Below are 16,104 nucleotides of genomic sequence, written 5' to 3' on the forward strand. Positions count from 1 at the left end.
AGTGTGCATGTGGTACACAGGCTAGGAGGAACCTAGCAATAAAATGGCTGCAGTTTCAAGTTTCCAGGAATTTGAAACCTGAGGCAGTTTGCACTTGGCAAAGCTACACTAACCTTTCTACCTATCCAAATTTGTACAAAATAAATGTCAAATAGCAGTTAATATAAAAAGTATAGTACTTACTGCTATAATCACCATATCCATAGTAGTTGTTGTAACCAGTGTAGTCATATCCTCCATAACCACCGTAACCTTGGCTGTTATATCCATAGTTGCCATAGCCTTGATTCCAATAGTTACTATATCCCTGGTTCCAGTTTTGACTGGGGCCTGCAGCACATTAATAGGTTCACTAAAGTCAGAAGATCAGCAAAGATCTTTACTTCAGGATAATTAAAAAAGCAGAAAAGCTTAAGATAGAGTAAACTTAGGCTCTAGCTTACCACCACCTCTTCCACGAGCTCTTCCTGCAAATCCTCCTCTAGATCCCCATTGTTGCTGTTGCTGATACTGTTCCTTCGACATGGCTACTTTTATTTCACACTAAAAAAGAAAAATTATGTTATTATACAGATGCAAGAAAATACATCAGAATTTATAATAAACAGGATAGCCAATACTATCTAAATAGAGTTGACTAATAATACGTTCCTCAAAGTCAGTGTATCAACTAAACCAATCATCAGTACTTAATCTCCTCAAAGGATATCCAAATTATTAGCTCAAGATAGGTTGCTACATTCTCATCAGGCCCTCAAACACTATCTTTTTGTAAAGCCTAGACAAAAATTCACTTAAATACAATGTTTTCCCTCCTGCTCCCCAGTAAAAGCAAAAAATGGTGATCAATGACTTTGATACATAAAACACTAATGAGAGGTCTTAAAGCACAAGCATGCAAACTGAAGTCTTTACAAAAAGCTAGATAACGAAACACTCTACAAAAGTTAGTTTTCTCCACAAATAAATGGATGCTTAACTTACTTTACTAAGACCAACATTGTGGTATTTCTTTTCCATTATCTTCTTCACTGGTTCCTCTTCCTTAAAGGTAATAAAGCAGAATCCACGCCTCTTATTGGTCTTGTTGTCCATAGGGAGCTCTATGGATTCCACCTGATATCAAAAAAGTTAAGTTTTAAGATCTTAGTTTGCATGTGATTGACAATAAAAAGCACAAATTTAGTGGGAAAAATGCACAAAGAAAACATATTTGGACCTCAAATTCTATTCTGCTCTCTCCATTTATCCTAATCTTTTGAGAGAAGGCTCCAAATTAGAATACCCATTCCACCTAAAAAGTCTTCAAACCTATTTATAAAAAACAGGCTTCACAGGGACTGACATTTGCTACCTATTTCAAGGGTCACAAACTCAAGTCACCACCAAGAACAGAAGGCAGCAATTTTAAGAAAAACAGGATAAGGTGACTGATTGCATTTAGGAAAAATCGAAGTGGTGAGGACCACTGAAAACTAGAGAACATGTAACTATCGAAGGTAAAGAGGCTGCTACTCTTGTCTTAGATGGCTACTGCCATGCAAGAAGGTAGTTCCAACGTTGCTTGCTCTTGCAAGTTATTTAAGAAAAGCTAGGTATCTACATAAGTGTGGGAAGTATCTCAACCTAATAAATACAATCAACAAAACATGGTTTAAATCAAGCAAAAGTTGCCTGCAGGCTGTATCTGGAACACAAGGCCACAAATTTCTCATCATAGCTTTTAATCATTAACTCACAAAAGGAATTCTGGTTTCACTAAGTCTATAATCAGCCCCATAAAATTTGAATATACCTGTTTGTTTAAATTGAGAAGGCACTACACCCTATTCTTAATTCTTCCCTTTCCTACTATCAATTGAATCATGTCCTTCTGTATCTCAGGTAATCCAATCTGAATTTCTTCCTCACAGTTTTCTATTTCTACTAATTTGGTAAATTCCTCAAGATACAAAATGTCATCTTGGGAGTACCCTATACCTTCAGTAATTGAGGAAAAATGCAATCATCAAATCTTCAAAGATCTGCCACAAAGGATTTACAATATCCTTCTTTCAGAGACACCTGGGTGGCTCAGCGGTTGAGCATCTGCCTTTGGCTCAGGGGGTGATCCCGGAGAGTTCTGGGATCGAGTCCCACATCAGGCTCCCCATGGGGAGCCTGCTTCTCCCTCTGCCTATGACTGCCTCTGTTTCTCGTGAATAAATACAATCTTTAAAACAAAAAAACAATTATCCTTCTTTCAAAACAAAGCACTTAATTAGCCCAAACTTTGTAACAACTTTTGACAATTATATTCACACTAATTTTGACAAAAACTGGGTCAAAACAGTATCACATACCTCACCAAAACCACCAAAGTACTCCCTTATTTTTTCTTCAGGTGTATCTGGAGAAAGGCCACCAACAAAAATTTTTTTAACAGGCTCTTTTGTTTTCATGGCTTTGGCCCTTTTAGGATCAATCACCTTCCCATTCAATTTATGTTCTTTCTGATCCATGACCTAAGGAAATTGAAGTTATTCATTTTAAGTATGTGTATTAATTGAAGTTGAGTATTCACTTACTTAAAAATTATAAATATAGCTAATGTCAGGTAAGTGTTGACTTGTTCATGACTAAACTGTCAAATTATGTGACATCAGCTAACAGAGAACAGTGTTCAACCGGTCAATAAGAACGGGGGGGGGGGGGGGGGGGGGGGCACAAATTTAGTTACCAGAAAACTATCTCACCTTTAACTGTCAGCAACATAAACAAAACTGCTACTTCCCTTTAGCCCAAGCTATTCCAAAAATCTCTATTTCTGTGAACTTGTCACAGATCATCCTTTTAATTAGGGGGTCTTTAAGTCTCAGTATTTTTTCCCCCAATACCATACAGAAGATATTCAGTAAACAAAGAGAACTCTTCATAGAATGTACAGGTTAAGAACTAAAGTTCTGCCTTCATATACTGCAAAAGGGGAAATCACAAATGGGCAAATTAATGTATCAAACTACCCACATCTTATATTAACTGATCAGAACATGTAACACACTACCTTATCTACACTCTCCGACTCTTTAAATAGCACAAAGCCAAAACCCCTTGATCGCCCTGTGATAGGATCTAACTTCAGAGTGCAGTCTACAACTTCACCAAATTTGGAGAAGTAGTCCTTCAGATCTTTCTTTGTAGTGTCCCAGCTAAGTCCTCCTATAAACATTTTCCTGTAAAGACAAAAAGTAATATTAAAATGCTAAAAACAAATAAACTTTAAGTACCCATAACAATACCTTTTCCAAACTGCACCAATTTACTGGGCAGTGTACATACTAACGTTACTCTTCCTATATTACCACATATCAAAAACACCACATTCCATTTTTGTCAAGTTTTGCTTATTACTGCTGCATCTGCATAATTATGAAATAGTGAGAAAGCAGCAAATTCTTTTTGACTTCCCAAAACAGTGTATGTAACCCTAAAATAAAAATACTACACATTTAAGACTTTCTTAAATTACAAGTTAAATATTCGTAACCGCAAAACAATTTCAGCTTCAAGTTTTTCTGCCAAATTTTCATTAAAATTGTAAAAAGGCTATGTAGTCTCCAATGATCACAGCAACCAGCATGTCTATGCTGAAGCTTTGTATTTAGCTAATGGTTGTCGTTAACTCTTAGCACATAAAATGGAAAATTCTAAGTCTCACAATTAAGTTGTAAGCTAAGCTTTTTGACGTGCTATGGGTCTTTAATAAAGACAATAATAATTTAGTGAACAAAAAATACCCACAGACGCACAATCCACTAATTTATAGGATTTATTTACAGTAGAACCTCAGTTAACCAGCAATAAAATATTTAAACCTTGAAGATGCTAAAAGTGACAGGTGGTAAGTAGAAACCACCAGAACACTTTAAGACCAAAAATATATACTCAAAAAAAAAAAAAAAAAAAATCAGGTGAAAGATTATTTTTATTACAGCAAAATGGCATAAAGCTCAGACTTGGCAATTGCTTTTACATCTGCCCCCTCAATCACCCCCTAAGACCACCCCAAAGAGCTTACACATACCTCCTACCCTTTAAAGAGACAGGACTGGAGATTTTTATTTTAAGGATAAACTGTCAGAATTTGTTATGTGAAAGCTAAAAATTTTACGGGAATAAAATCATGCTTGCTCAATGATTCTTTTCATCTCTGTAACTGGGGTAGGGATGGGAAAGTGTTACTAACTTTCAGCTCCAGATAGAAAATTAAAGCAGGAAATATCTCCATCTTGTGGGCTTCTGGGATATTGCCATTGAAGCCAATTCTTCCACAAGAGGCCAATTGTGTCCCTAGAAAGAGATCTCTTTCTGCTTCTCCCCTAAAGATGCCAGATTAACTGAGGTGTTACTGATCTTACTATCTTAGACCTATTTTTAGTTCTAATGACAAAATTAACTTACATTATAAACGAAGCCCTACTTTCAGTATATACTGTGCTTCCCATTTCAGGTTAAGTTTTCAGTAAGTTAAGTAAATGTATCATAATGTAAAGCTGGGATATTTATATGCTTAACCTTCAGGACTTCTTTAATAAAATCTCCATGCTTAAAGTAACCTTTATTAATCCTTTTTGTATTTATAATCAAATGAACATAACAAAAACACCCATAATGTTCTATAGGTAATTTTTAATGTTTATTGTCAATTTCATGGAAAAGTTATCCTCAATTGTTTTTTCATTCAAATAATGTACCTTCTAAAATCCAATCCTTGTCACTTAAATTTATGCCTTAAAATCACTTTACTTTTAAAACCTAAAGATCCAGAGCACTTTCTTCATAGTTAAAAGTTCATTAGCAACATTTACCCTTCCAAAGTAAGGACACTGCTGTATTTTTAAAGATGAGAAAGAACAAACTATAAAGCAATGACCTCTTGCTCAGGTATCCATGGCAATTCTAGAACAGAAACAGCTTCAATTAAGGTGAAAATGTTGACTACTGAATTACCACCTTCTGTACTTACAAAAATTTTCTATCAATTTTTAACACAGTTTGAAATTACTTCAGCCTGAAGAGACTAGGAACAAAAGCCTTGCTTTAAAAAACTAATGTTGAGAAAAATAAAAAAAAAATAAAAAATAAATAAAAAAGCTAATGTTAAAAGGCAAGAATATTTCGCCTGAACTGTTCCTCAGATACTAAGACAGATTTAGTTTTGATTTTATTTAACCAAGGCAAAGTTTATACTGGATTAAATGTCCTTGATGTAGAATTATTTTAAAAACAAAATAATTACAAAGAAATAAATTTAAACTCCATGAATGAGGCATGTGCTATTATTATTCATAAGCCCCATATGTTTTCACAGCATAGAAGTCAGTCTTCTTAAAACTGGATAAGCATACTAACTCATCAACTGGCCCAGCAAAGAACTCTCTCAAAACAAACTTCCCACTTTTAATACAGTCATTAGTACAGAAGTTGTTAAATGTGCCTACCTTAAGGCTAGAAGGTCACTGAAGATGCTGTCTTTCCTAAACTAACAATCAAATCCCCTTTGGACAGATTGAAAAGTCTGGTCAACTATGAACTTACACATATTCCACAGAATGATTCCTATTTCTCAAAAAACTAGAGCAAAATACATAGTAAAACTTCAGCTAACCAGCACCTTTAGAGAATGAGCCAAGTATTTCACCTTAAAAAAAAAAAGGCCATTGCCTACTTTCTGATACCTCCCCCCAGTTGTTTTTAACCTTCATTTATTTGGGTAATTTTTCTACAACACATTACACACTTCTGCCTTCTTAAAATACAGTAATAATGATTTAAACACTGTATAGGTCGGTCACTATTAATTTATATACATTAAGCTACTGTACATGCCCAAGTCTCTTTTGAAATGAGAGAACTATTAATACACTACATCTCATTTCTTAGTTCTTCTAACAAGTTCTATTTCTCATTTTTGCCAGGTTCATGATAGTTGCTGTTTAATCTACCCCACAACTTCCATTCTGTAGAGTGGGTAGCCAGCACTTGAACTTTGCAAATTTTAAGTAAACAGTCTCTAAGCAAGAGCCCAAAAGCTCTTTCAGACAAATGCACTGCCATTTTGACAGCCCAAAAGTGCTAAAGCTTTAGCTGCTAACAAGGCAGGCTGCTGCACAACTGGTAACAGGTAAATAGTACCATGAATACAAACTGTTCCAAATCCATTCCATCTTTAAGAAATGGAAAATGTTAAATCCATCAAATCTTAATTCAGTGGACACACCAAGATACAATAGTATAATACAATAAGAAAAGGCCTGTTATCTTAATTTTGGATAAATGGGAACTATCTTAGTCTCTCAGAACACTAGCACTGACACGCTTTTCCTCATATTAGGAGATGGCATACAATTTTTTTACATTACTGTATTTTGCTTAAAGGATACCTATTGTCCATCCAGATTACGTCTGCTGCCTTGAATACCAAGACTGAATTTCAAGTTGCTGTCACTCTCATAGAGATATGCAAACGCTTACAGTGAGGTAGAGACAGAACTTCAAAAAAAGCCTAACCAGCCAAGTTAAAACTACATCACTAGACTTGTTCGAGTAGCAACAGAAATGCGCTCCCACTCTAAAACTTTAAAAATTGGTCCCTAGTTGTAAGCCAATCAACAATCCTAAAGAAAACACAGGACTTCATCTACAGTATTTTATTGATAGTTTAACTTCTTAATCCTATCTATACGCTATTTAGTACCCAGAGGCAATATAATATTCAATTTTAAAACACTTAACATGGGGACACCTGGGTGGCTCAGCAGTTGAGCATCTGCCTTCAGTTCAGCAGGCATGATCCCTCACAGGGAGTCCCACATCAGGCTCCTTGCGTGGAGCCTGCTTCTCCCTCTGTGTCTTTGCCCCTCTCGGTCTCTCATGAATAAATAAAATATTTACAAAAATTAATAATAAATAAAACACTTAACAATTGAAATCTCCTTGCTTCTACAGATATTGATGTGATACCATATCATAATATTAAACTATGCATAAAATTATACAACTCAGTGCGGAAAACTCTCCAAATGCTATGCAATGTCATTCAGGAATTTAGACATTTAGTGGGACATTTAGTGGGACATTCTCTTCTAAAGTAAATTTAGAGGAAGTAAACCAAAGCACCAGTTTAAAATCCTACTTCTGCCACATACCAACTGTATGACCTTCAGGAAAACAAAAACCCAAGATTGTTTCCATAGCTGTAAATCAGAGGCCTAAGAGTAGCTTTTGATTCTTTGGTAAGGATGAAATCAACAAACACAGGGGCGCTTTGCCTGCTCAGCCCACAGAGCATTTGATTCCTGAAATCAGGGTCAAGTTCAAGCCCCATGTTGAGCACAGACCTTGCTTTTAAAAAAATAGTAAAATAAGAGAGCAAATATACTTAAGTGGCACAAAACAGTCTTAAACACCCCAAGTGCACATTAAAAAGTTACTTAGAAGGAGAAGAGCACAAGTTAAGTATAATTTAATAAAGCAATGTTTTCATTTACTCATTGCCTTTTTTAAAATCTGCATAGACTATATGAAGTCACCAACATTATAGGAAAAGGCCAGAATGAGGTTTTATATAAATGGATCCTAAGATTATTTTCAATACCATAAACTTAACCCAAAGTGTTTAAATATCCCATGTAAAATATACAGACTAGAAAATAGGTTACCTAAAAAACCTCTTAAATATAGTTTAAAAACCATCTTGAGGGGCAGCTCAGGTGGCTCAGTGGTTTAGTGCCGCCTTCAGCCCAGGGCGTGACCCTGGATCAAGTCCTGTATGGGGCTCCCTGCATGGAGCCTGCTTCTCCCTCTGCCTGTGTGTCTCTCTGCCTCTTTCTGTGTCTCTCATGAATAACTAAAATCCTTTAAAAAAAAAATAAACAAAAACCATCTTTATGATTTGTCTGTACTCCACATAAATGTCAATATTTAGTGAGGAATTTCAAAATATAAAAATATATATGGAGCAGTGCTGGCTGTTGGAAAGGTTAATACTCCTGTTTTTTTCATACCCCAAAAAAGTATTCTCTGATTATTGAGATCACTAGGTTTAGCACTCCTAAGGTCAATAGTAGTTTATTTAAAGATACTTCTCCTTAGAAGTCTCTGTTAAACACCTTATTCAAGGTAAAATGATAAACACCATTACATTACACTACCTCCCAATTTTGAAATAGGGCCAAAAAAATATTCTGTAACTTTCAAACACTTCCTGACAACTCATGATTTTCCATATGTAGTTTCATAACAAGTTCTGACAGTTTAAAAAAAACACAACAGAATGTCAATCTGGTATATACTTCAAGTACATTACATGACTGGCCAATCACTGTCACCTTTTGGAGTAAGATTATTCAAGCATACCACCAATTCATTTTAAATTTTCAGTATTTTATCGTTAATATTATTCCTTTAAAATCCAAATGACAAAATATCATGAAAATCCCACCAATACATATGAAATCAGTATTTTTCCTTAGAAACCATAGATTTGAGGACTTCTTTGGTGCAAAAGGTGGTTTTATTAAAGCATGGGACAGGACTTGTGGGCAGAAAGAACTGCCAGAAAATACAAAGTTAAGTAACTACCTGTAATGGGGAGCAGGGGTTACTTTTTACCACTAGATAGTACCACATGGAAGGTTAATCATTTAAGAATCTGTATTAAAAATACCTTTGGAAATAGACTGACAAGCTTTTAACGAGTCAATAAAGATTAACTCCTCCATCCTAGCATATCTCATTACTTCATACTTTAGAATGAACCTAAGTGACTAAAAATGATAATTAATTAGGTTGAAAATATAACAGCTAATAAAATGACAGGCTTTAAATAAACTTTAAATGTTTAACCCCCAAATCTCCCCTTTATCCTTTCATTCCAAGGAAAAAATGACTTCCTGGATTTTCACTTTTAAAATAAACTCAATCAGCTTTAGAAGGTAAACTCCCATCTACCTGAAGGTTAAGGAATGAGGTTTCCTTAACCTAGAGGTTAAGGTTCTGGTTAACTGAGATTACTACTCATTCACAGTTCTGTAGTTTTCTACTGGTAATCATTTTAGATATGAATAATAAACTTAGAAAATGATTTTTACCTTTCTGGATAAAATCTTAAAATGCTTTAAAACCACATTATTTTTTAACAGTATAAAGGAAAAACTACAGAAGATTTGATTCCATGACATTGCCTATTAGTGCTTTCAGAGTAGATTTGCAGATAGTTTTTCAGTATTTTTCTTACAAGACTAAAGGGAGGGAGAGAGAATTTCCTAGTTGTTTGAACTGTATGGTAGTTTCAAGTCTAGATAGGCAGGAGTTTACAGGACATGACCCAATACTTAACAACTATCACGCTGATTATTGGCCAAACACTACCAGCAATACGAGTCTCCCCACCCCCAAGTAAGTCTTAAATGTCTAGCTCCAATATACACAATTTAATACTCCAGAAACTAAAACATGCTTACCTTTACTCCACAGGAGTAAATCACTGGCAGTATCAACTATTAAGGCACCGGATAAACACACACAAGCTATGAAAGCAGGCTATGTAGTCAATCTTCCTGCGGTGAGCTTTGTTTCCAACACATAGATCAGCAAACCAAGTAACAAATATGTTATATTACCTGAGACCACACTGTTGGAAGTGAAGTAACAGAAACAGATCCCACGCTTCCAGCATCCAGTTCAGTGCCCTATCTACTAAAATGTTGAAGCAGAACTAAAGTCAAATAAATCTTGGACTAACAGAAGTTATGTTTCACTCCATTTGTCAAGCTGCACACACATTTGAGGTGCACAGCTTTAAGTGGAATAGGAAAAAGGTTATGACTCTATTCCTTTTTAAATGCTTTCAAGCATAACATGTATCACTTGAAGACTGAAACTAATCATCCTCCATACTGGCCACAAATCACACACCCCAATAGTAGATTCAAATCTTTCTTAAATTAGAGCAGCCTTACAGAGGACAAAACACTCAGGCAATATTAAAAATACACATTAAATATAGTTTATAGAAGTCACATGACTTGAAGGAAAAAAAAAAAAAACAGGCTTAAGGCCACGTATATTTATCTCAAAAGGCAGCACTGAAAAAAAACGCAATGATTTTCTCCAATTCCAAATCCTAAGGTCAGGTGATTTTTTTAGTATCTTCCATAATAGATACTTTGAAATGAAAAGAATTTAACACTCCTCCTCCCTTATATGTTCAACATCTTGAGACCTGGGAGCATCTATTTCTGCAATTTTAACACTAGAAACTTGTCAAAGGTTCCAAAGAACACTAAAATTCAGACCATCTACTCAGGGTCTCGACTTTACAGTAAACCCAACTTTATTGAATTAAAGGCCAGTAAATTAGGTATGAGACTCTAAAAGCTGTTTGCTTATAAAGCAAAGTTCAGAATGCCCCAAAAGCACTTGGGTATAGATTATAATCTTAAATATTTAAAACAAATGTATGCCCATTTCTTAGAAATCAGAGAGCACTCAACCCGCAGCAAAATTAACTCACAAAATTCCCAAACAGGAAGAAATCACAGGAGCTTACTATACACTAGATCTACTGCCCTGTTATTAGAAAAGTACTGCTGTACTTTGGTAACTGAACAGAATTATTTTGCTTCCTGCACAATCTAATGCAGGCAAGTCAATGTAGTTACTTTATAAACTGTCTGAAAGCTAACACAGTATTATAGTTTTCCACTTATCTTTGATATTTAAAAAACTCTCCTCCAGGTAGTTTGCTACATGGCATGTATATTTTGCCCAACACAAAATAACTTTAAATTACCTACCCTAAAAGAACTGCAGCCCTGGAAAGAACATGAATCCACACAAAAATGGGAAATTCCAGTGCAACTGCTTACAAGTAAAAAAAAAAAAAAAAAACTAGCAATGTTAAAATTGGAAACATTAATATGAGGTGAACTCAGGAAAGCATTTTATTATGGAAATGAATAAGTATTCCAAAGGTCTGAACTGTGGAAACATCCACGAAGATATATAACAGGCATACCCTAAGAATAGCTGTTTATTCTTATATTCCAACATAAAAAAAACCTTGGGTGCACAACAAACTCATTTTTAAAATTTTAATGATCATATTCTAATAACTTTAATCTCAAGTTAAAATCGTGAAAAGGAATGCACACAGAAATGTGTTTAAAGAAACTCAATTCGGATGACTTTGTATCTAGTAAAGCCAGTCTTATTCTCACTCCTGGGACTGTTATCAAACTGCTGCACAATTTCCCTCAAACTGGGAGACAGAAAAAGGAACAGATAGAGTGACAAGTGCACACACACCAAGAAGAAAAACAAGAATATCTGTAACAGGACAAGGCTGGGTGATTAAGCAGTAATTTTAAAAAGTCAAATATTACACTTTAAATGTAAACTTGCTTAACTTAAAATGAACCTCAGTTAAATCCTATTTTCAGTGAATGAAAATAGGTCACAATCTAAAACATTCGCTAACTTATATTCAATTGACCATTTTTCCTAAGAGGTCATTCAGAAAACTTTAAGGTTACATTATTGGGTAGTAACAGAGCAAAAATAATTCTACAAGAATCGTTAACAGTGATCTCAAACTTAAGTTTATGGTCCCTTCTAATCACTGAAAATGCTTGCTTACATAAGATTTGAAATATGTAATGGAGTAAAAAAGAATCAGGTATAGTGACAGTGTAATCTGATTTAGTTTGCCACGATTAGCTAGCAGTGAAAATGAACTGTAACAGTGCCAAACGGATTAATTTTCATGAAAAACATTTTATTCTGTATGTCACATTCTGACCCCAGTCTTCTTTTTACTTTTCCCTTTTGCCTATTTCCAAGTCTGCTTTATCTGCAATATAAAACCGGACAGATTTCAGTGGATGAGAATACAGTAGTAAGTAAATACTGTGTAAAATTTAAATGTTATCCCAATTGGGCTCTTAAAACAGAATGTAGTTTGTACAGCTAAGTCAACTTTCTACAAATTATTACTGGCCCTCTAAACTCCCAACGATGGAGAACACAAACTCCTGGAAAACTCAAAACGTAATCAATCCTAAAAGCAAAAAGACTGACATTTAGGGGAAAGGAAGGATAAAAAGAATAATCTACCATCCTTCCATAGAGAAGTCATGAAATTTAAGAGACATGTGAACCAACCAACTGTAATTAACATTGCAAACATCACACTGAAAATTAAAAATCTGGTAAAGCTGTAGTGAAAAGCCACACCAGCCCGCCTCTGAATAATACATATCCAATTGTTATTAAAGTTCCACTTACAAATATGGTTGGGAGATAAAATACACTTGTGCATAATGCATATATAAACACTACTCTAAAAATTGTTCTACTTTTCACATATCCAGAATATTTCTGTATAGCATGCAAGACATTTTAAACACACAAGAGTTTTTATCAAGTAACCTTCAAATTTAACATTAAACTTAGAATTTCAACAAAAATATTTGTCTTAAAAAAATCAAATCTGAAATCATGGTAATATTTTTTCTTGTTCAAATACATGTTACTAACTTTATTGTTTTAATTTAACCAAATCACAATTACATGCATTACCACAGACCAAAACCCATGTAATGGCATCAATTTTGCCCAAAGATCACACACATGCCTAAAAAAAGATTTTATATCCCAGGCACAAGACATCCTACTGTACTATGTCTAGAATTTCCTGGGGATCAATGGGCAACTAATCAATACACAGCCTCTGCACGTTATGACTATTGAAACCTTTAAAATACAGAAATAAAATTTAAAAGTTTTACCATTCTTCCCGCTGTGCCGTCGCTGCTTCAGAGTGTCGTGGGGAGGAGTTTGAATGGCTAGGGAATTAACAACCGGTACAGCAACCAATCAAAATTCTAGTTTTAGTTTTTGACATTGTTAGGGCTAAAAACTTTAATTCATTTACACTTCAGTTCAACAGTAGGAAACTATAAGGGTAGCAGCTTTGTGATTTGAAAAAACAGGGCTAAAGCCTGCCCCAAACAGCAATGATTATACAATTAATCATTTTGGTGCCTCTGTCCAAAGAACAGAATTCAGAAAGAAAAACCAAAATGTTGAAGGCTTAAGTTTCCCAATATTTAACACATTCTTTTCTTATACTGTATGTAATTTAAAATTAAGTAAAGCTAGTTTCCCACCCCACCGTCATTCTCCCAAAGCCAGCGCAATCAGCCTGACAAGTCGGCCTGGGCTGAGATTAAACTCGACATTCTAAAGTGCTTCCCTTTCCCACCCTCTAAATCTTGTGCTCCTTCCCAATAAAGGAAATCGTCTTCTAATACTGGATAAAAGCGACATTTTATTGCTTTTCCACACCTTTCTTCTTGTTAATAGTGAAGGAAAAGAAGAATCACACATACACACCCCCACATTACAAAAGGGAATGGATGCGTTAATCCAAGATCAGCGATCAGTAACGGGAATAAGAAAACCTAGCCAAGAGCCCCGATTTAGTCCCTCCTGGTAACTCCTCTGTTGTTATGCTCCCGCTCCCAAATACTGCATTCTAATATACCAAATGCAGCTTAAATGGCATATACAACTTATTCCAATTGGAGGGAACAAGTCAGTACTTAAAAACCTGCAAAAAAAAAAAAATCATGCCATACCACAATAAAGGATTTGTTCATTTTATCAAAGACGGATGGTAGGCCTCCTTTAAGAGTGGGTAAGAGAGCGGGAAGGAGAAATCAAGAGAGACCAAAAAGGATCCTAGGCACGGGGGTGGGGTTAAAAAAAATGGAAGCTGCACATAAAAAGTAAGGTTACAATCTGTAAGAACAGTTGGGGAAACCAAGAGCTGAGGGCGCGAAAACGGTGCGCGGATAGAATAACTCCGCGGGATGGGGGGAGGGTGGCCATAGCCAGCAAGCTGGAGGTAGAAACAGCTCCACAGTCAAGTGCAGGCCCCGCCGACGAGGAACTTAAACGAAAGCCCATGGAGCAAAACCAACGCAACAACAGGCGACTCAGGGAGTATCACCAGGCCCAATATGTTCCATAGGCTGAAAAGTAGGGCCTTAAGTACGCAAGTGGTTCGACAGTGTATTGTGGGAAAAAAAGAGATCGAGGCCAAACTTCTCCGAAATACAAAACACATTCGGCCTGAAGCCGAGGGGGGGGGGGCGGGGGGGGAGAGGAGCAGAGTGGGCAGCAGCTTACGCGGTCCCCAAAGCATGTGCTTATAAAGAATCGCATCGTCTCGGGACGCTAAAGTGGAAGCACCAGATAAGCCTTAGTGGTCTCGGCATAAAAGCTTCTGTGTCGACCTTTATGCTCGGGACCTTAATAAAACGAGGAAGGGAGAGGACAGGAGAGCAAGAAAAAAGGTGCCCCTAGACAGGCGGGAAAAAATCCTGGCGGCTAAGTCAGTGGGAGGAGACCCAGGGCGAGGGAGGGAAAGAGGGCGGGCCAGGGAGCAGCATGGTGACGGCTAAAGGTGGAAACGTGTGTGATGGGGGAGGGGGCGGTAAGCGGGCAGGGGGAGAAGGGAACGAGAGCCCCGGGGGACCCGGCGAAGAGAAGGGGAGCACTGTGCGAGGAGGCTGCATGGGGCCTGGAGGGCAGGCGGAGAGCGGGAACGAGGCCTAATGGCGGGGGACAGGGAGGGGGAGGGGGGCTAGTTGGGCCTGACTATCCCGGGTCGCCCCTTACTCACCCTTCATCCTCCTCATTCTTACTGGCATCGATCTTCGCCCCTTCCGACTCGGCGCTGCCCCCTTCGGTGCCTCCAGCCGCGGTTCCGCCCCCGGTCCCGGCTCCACTTCCCGCCGCCGCCGCTGCCCCCTGCGCCGCCGCCACCATGGCTCCCTCCTGCTCGCCCGCCGAGCCGCCTACCGCCGCCGTTGCCGCCGCCGCCGCCCCGTCCCCGCCGAACTGCTCCTCCGACATAGTGCTACTGCCGCCGCCGCCGCCGAGACTACACCCGCCGCTGCCGCGAACCGAAACTAGCAGCAAAGTAATCCCCGCCGCTGCCGCGCGCCCGCTCCACCGCGCGAAGCACACAACAAGACAGAGAAGGCGCGCGCGGCTGCGAAGGCTCCTGCGCCTCTCCCTGGCCTGCCCCCCTCGCCTCCCACACTCGCGCAGCGCGCACTCCCGCTCTCTGTAGCTGCACTAAAAAAGAATAAGCAGCAGCGGCGGCCGCTCTCGCCTCCTCCTCGCTTTAATGGCGCCGCCGCGGACCACCTAAAATGGCCGACGGAAGAACGGCGCGTCCCGGTCACGTGACGCGAGAGCGCGCCCTTTGCGCCTCCCCGCCCCCTCTACCGCGAGCTGCTTTCCTCTTCCTGCTCGGGCCCGCCCTCTCGTTCCCTCTTCTACCTTCCCCTCACGCGCCGCGCCGCACGGCGTGGGGCCTTTAAAAGGAACCGGAAGTTGCGTTCGAGAAGGCGGCCGCGCGGGGACCATCGAGAACAAGGAACGTCGTGTGCAAGGCGCAGCTAGAGGCGCCCCTTCCTTCGCCCCCGCCCTTCCGAGCGATCCCGGAGTCGGCCCAGCCACCGGCCCCCCAGGCGGCGGGAGCCGCGGCGCGAGGCCGGGGCGTGGCGGCGCCTCCCTGGAGGCGACCGGGTCCCGCGCGCCTGCGGCGTAACGCGGGGGGGGTGGTGAGGGGAGGGGGGGAGGGGCGCACGCCCAGCGGCTGCCTCCGTCCAGGAGCGCCCATCCCTGGGGAAGAGGCTGCCGTGGGTGCTGCCCCGTGTCGCTGGCCCCGAGCGCCTGGACGGGCTGTCGCAGCTCCGTCGCCCGCGGCCGGGTGACATTGAGGCTCCTCGGGCCGCCCCGCGTACCGACCCCGGGCGGGCAGGCCGAGGAGGCCGCTGGCGATCGGGGCTCTTTATTTTTCTCTTAAACTTGCTTTCCAGGGAAGAGTTTCGCTCGTCTGCTTTTCCCCCCGAAGTTTTTCGTCAAAAGAAGCAGGTAACTAGCACATTTTGAAGATCCTAGAGCCCTACCGCGATTCTTGGAAAATACTGAGTCGAGGAGTGCGTTCGGTCAGCCAGAGAGGTTCATTTGATTTCGTGGGTTTTT

At 39.2% G+C, this 16,104-nt stretch overlaps 2 protein-coding genes across 14 annotated transcripts in view; one reads left to right on the top strand and one right to left on the bottom strand.

Moving 5' to 3' along the window:
- HNRNPD (heterogeneous nuclear ribonucleoprotein D) overlaps window positions 1-15,286 on the bottom strand; it is a 17,792-nt gene extending 2,506 nt beyond the window's left edge. For 2 of the 6 annotated variants that reach the window (XR_012023064.1, XM_072809903.1), the window contains exons 1-7: window positions 14,732-15,286; window positions 12,831-12,887; window positions 3,044-3,212; window positions 2,343-2,504; window positions 985-1,116; window positions 444-543; window positions 184-330 (exon numbers count right to left, since the gene is read on the bottom strand). Coding sequence is in view for 4 of the 6 variants with exons in the window: in XM_072809903.1 (XP_072666004.1) it covers window positions 184-330; window positions 444-543; window positions 985-1,116; window positions 2,343-2,504; window positions 3,044-3,212; window positions 12,831-12,887; window positions 14,732-14,964 (1,000 nt within the window). In the remaining 2 variants the exon portion in view is untranslated. The remainder of the gene's footprint in view (window positions 1-183; window positions 331-443; window positions 544-984; window positions 1,117-2,342; window positions 2,505-3,043; window positions 3,213-12,830; window positions 12,888-14,731) is intronic. The other 4 variants (XR_012023065.1, XM_072809905.1, XM_072809904.1 and 1 more) reach the window with 3 other exon arrangements.
- LOC140623448 (uncharacterized) overlaps window positions 1-16,104 on the top strand; it is a 78,214-nt gene that overhangs the window by 49,628 nt on the left and 12,482 nt on the right. For 6 of the 8 annotated variants that reach the window (XM_072809908.1, XM_072809909.1, XM_072809907.1 and 3 more), the window contains one exon: window positions 15,939-15,993. In XM_072809908.1, coding sequence (XP_072666009.1) covers window positions 15,939-15,993 — 55 coding nt within the window. Of the gene's footprint in view, window positions 13,724-15,938; window positions 15,994-16,104 lie in introns of those variants that run through there. The other 2 variants (XM_072809910.1, XM_072809914.1) reach the window with 1 other exon arrangement.

Source organism: Canis lupus, chromosome 33 (genome assembly GCF_048164855.1).
Source record: "Canis lupus baileyi chromosome 33, mCanLup2.hap1, whole genome shotgun sequence".
Classification (NCBI taxonomy): Eukaryota; Metazoa; Chordata; class Mammalia; order Carnivora; family Canidae; genus Canis; species Canis lupus.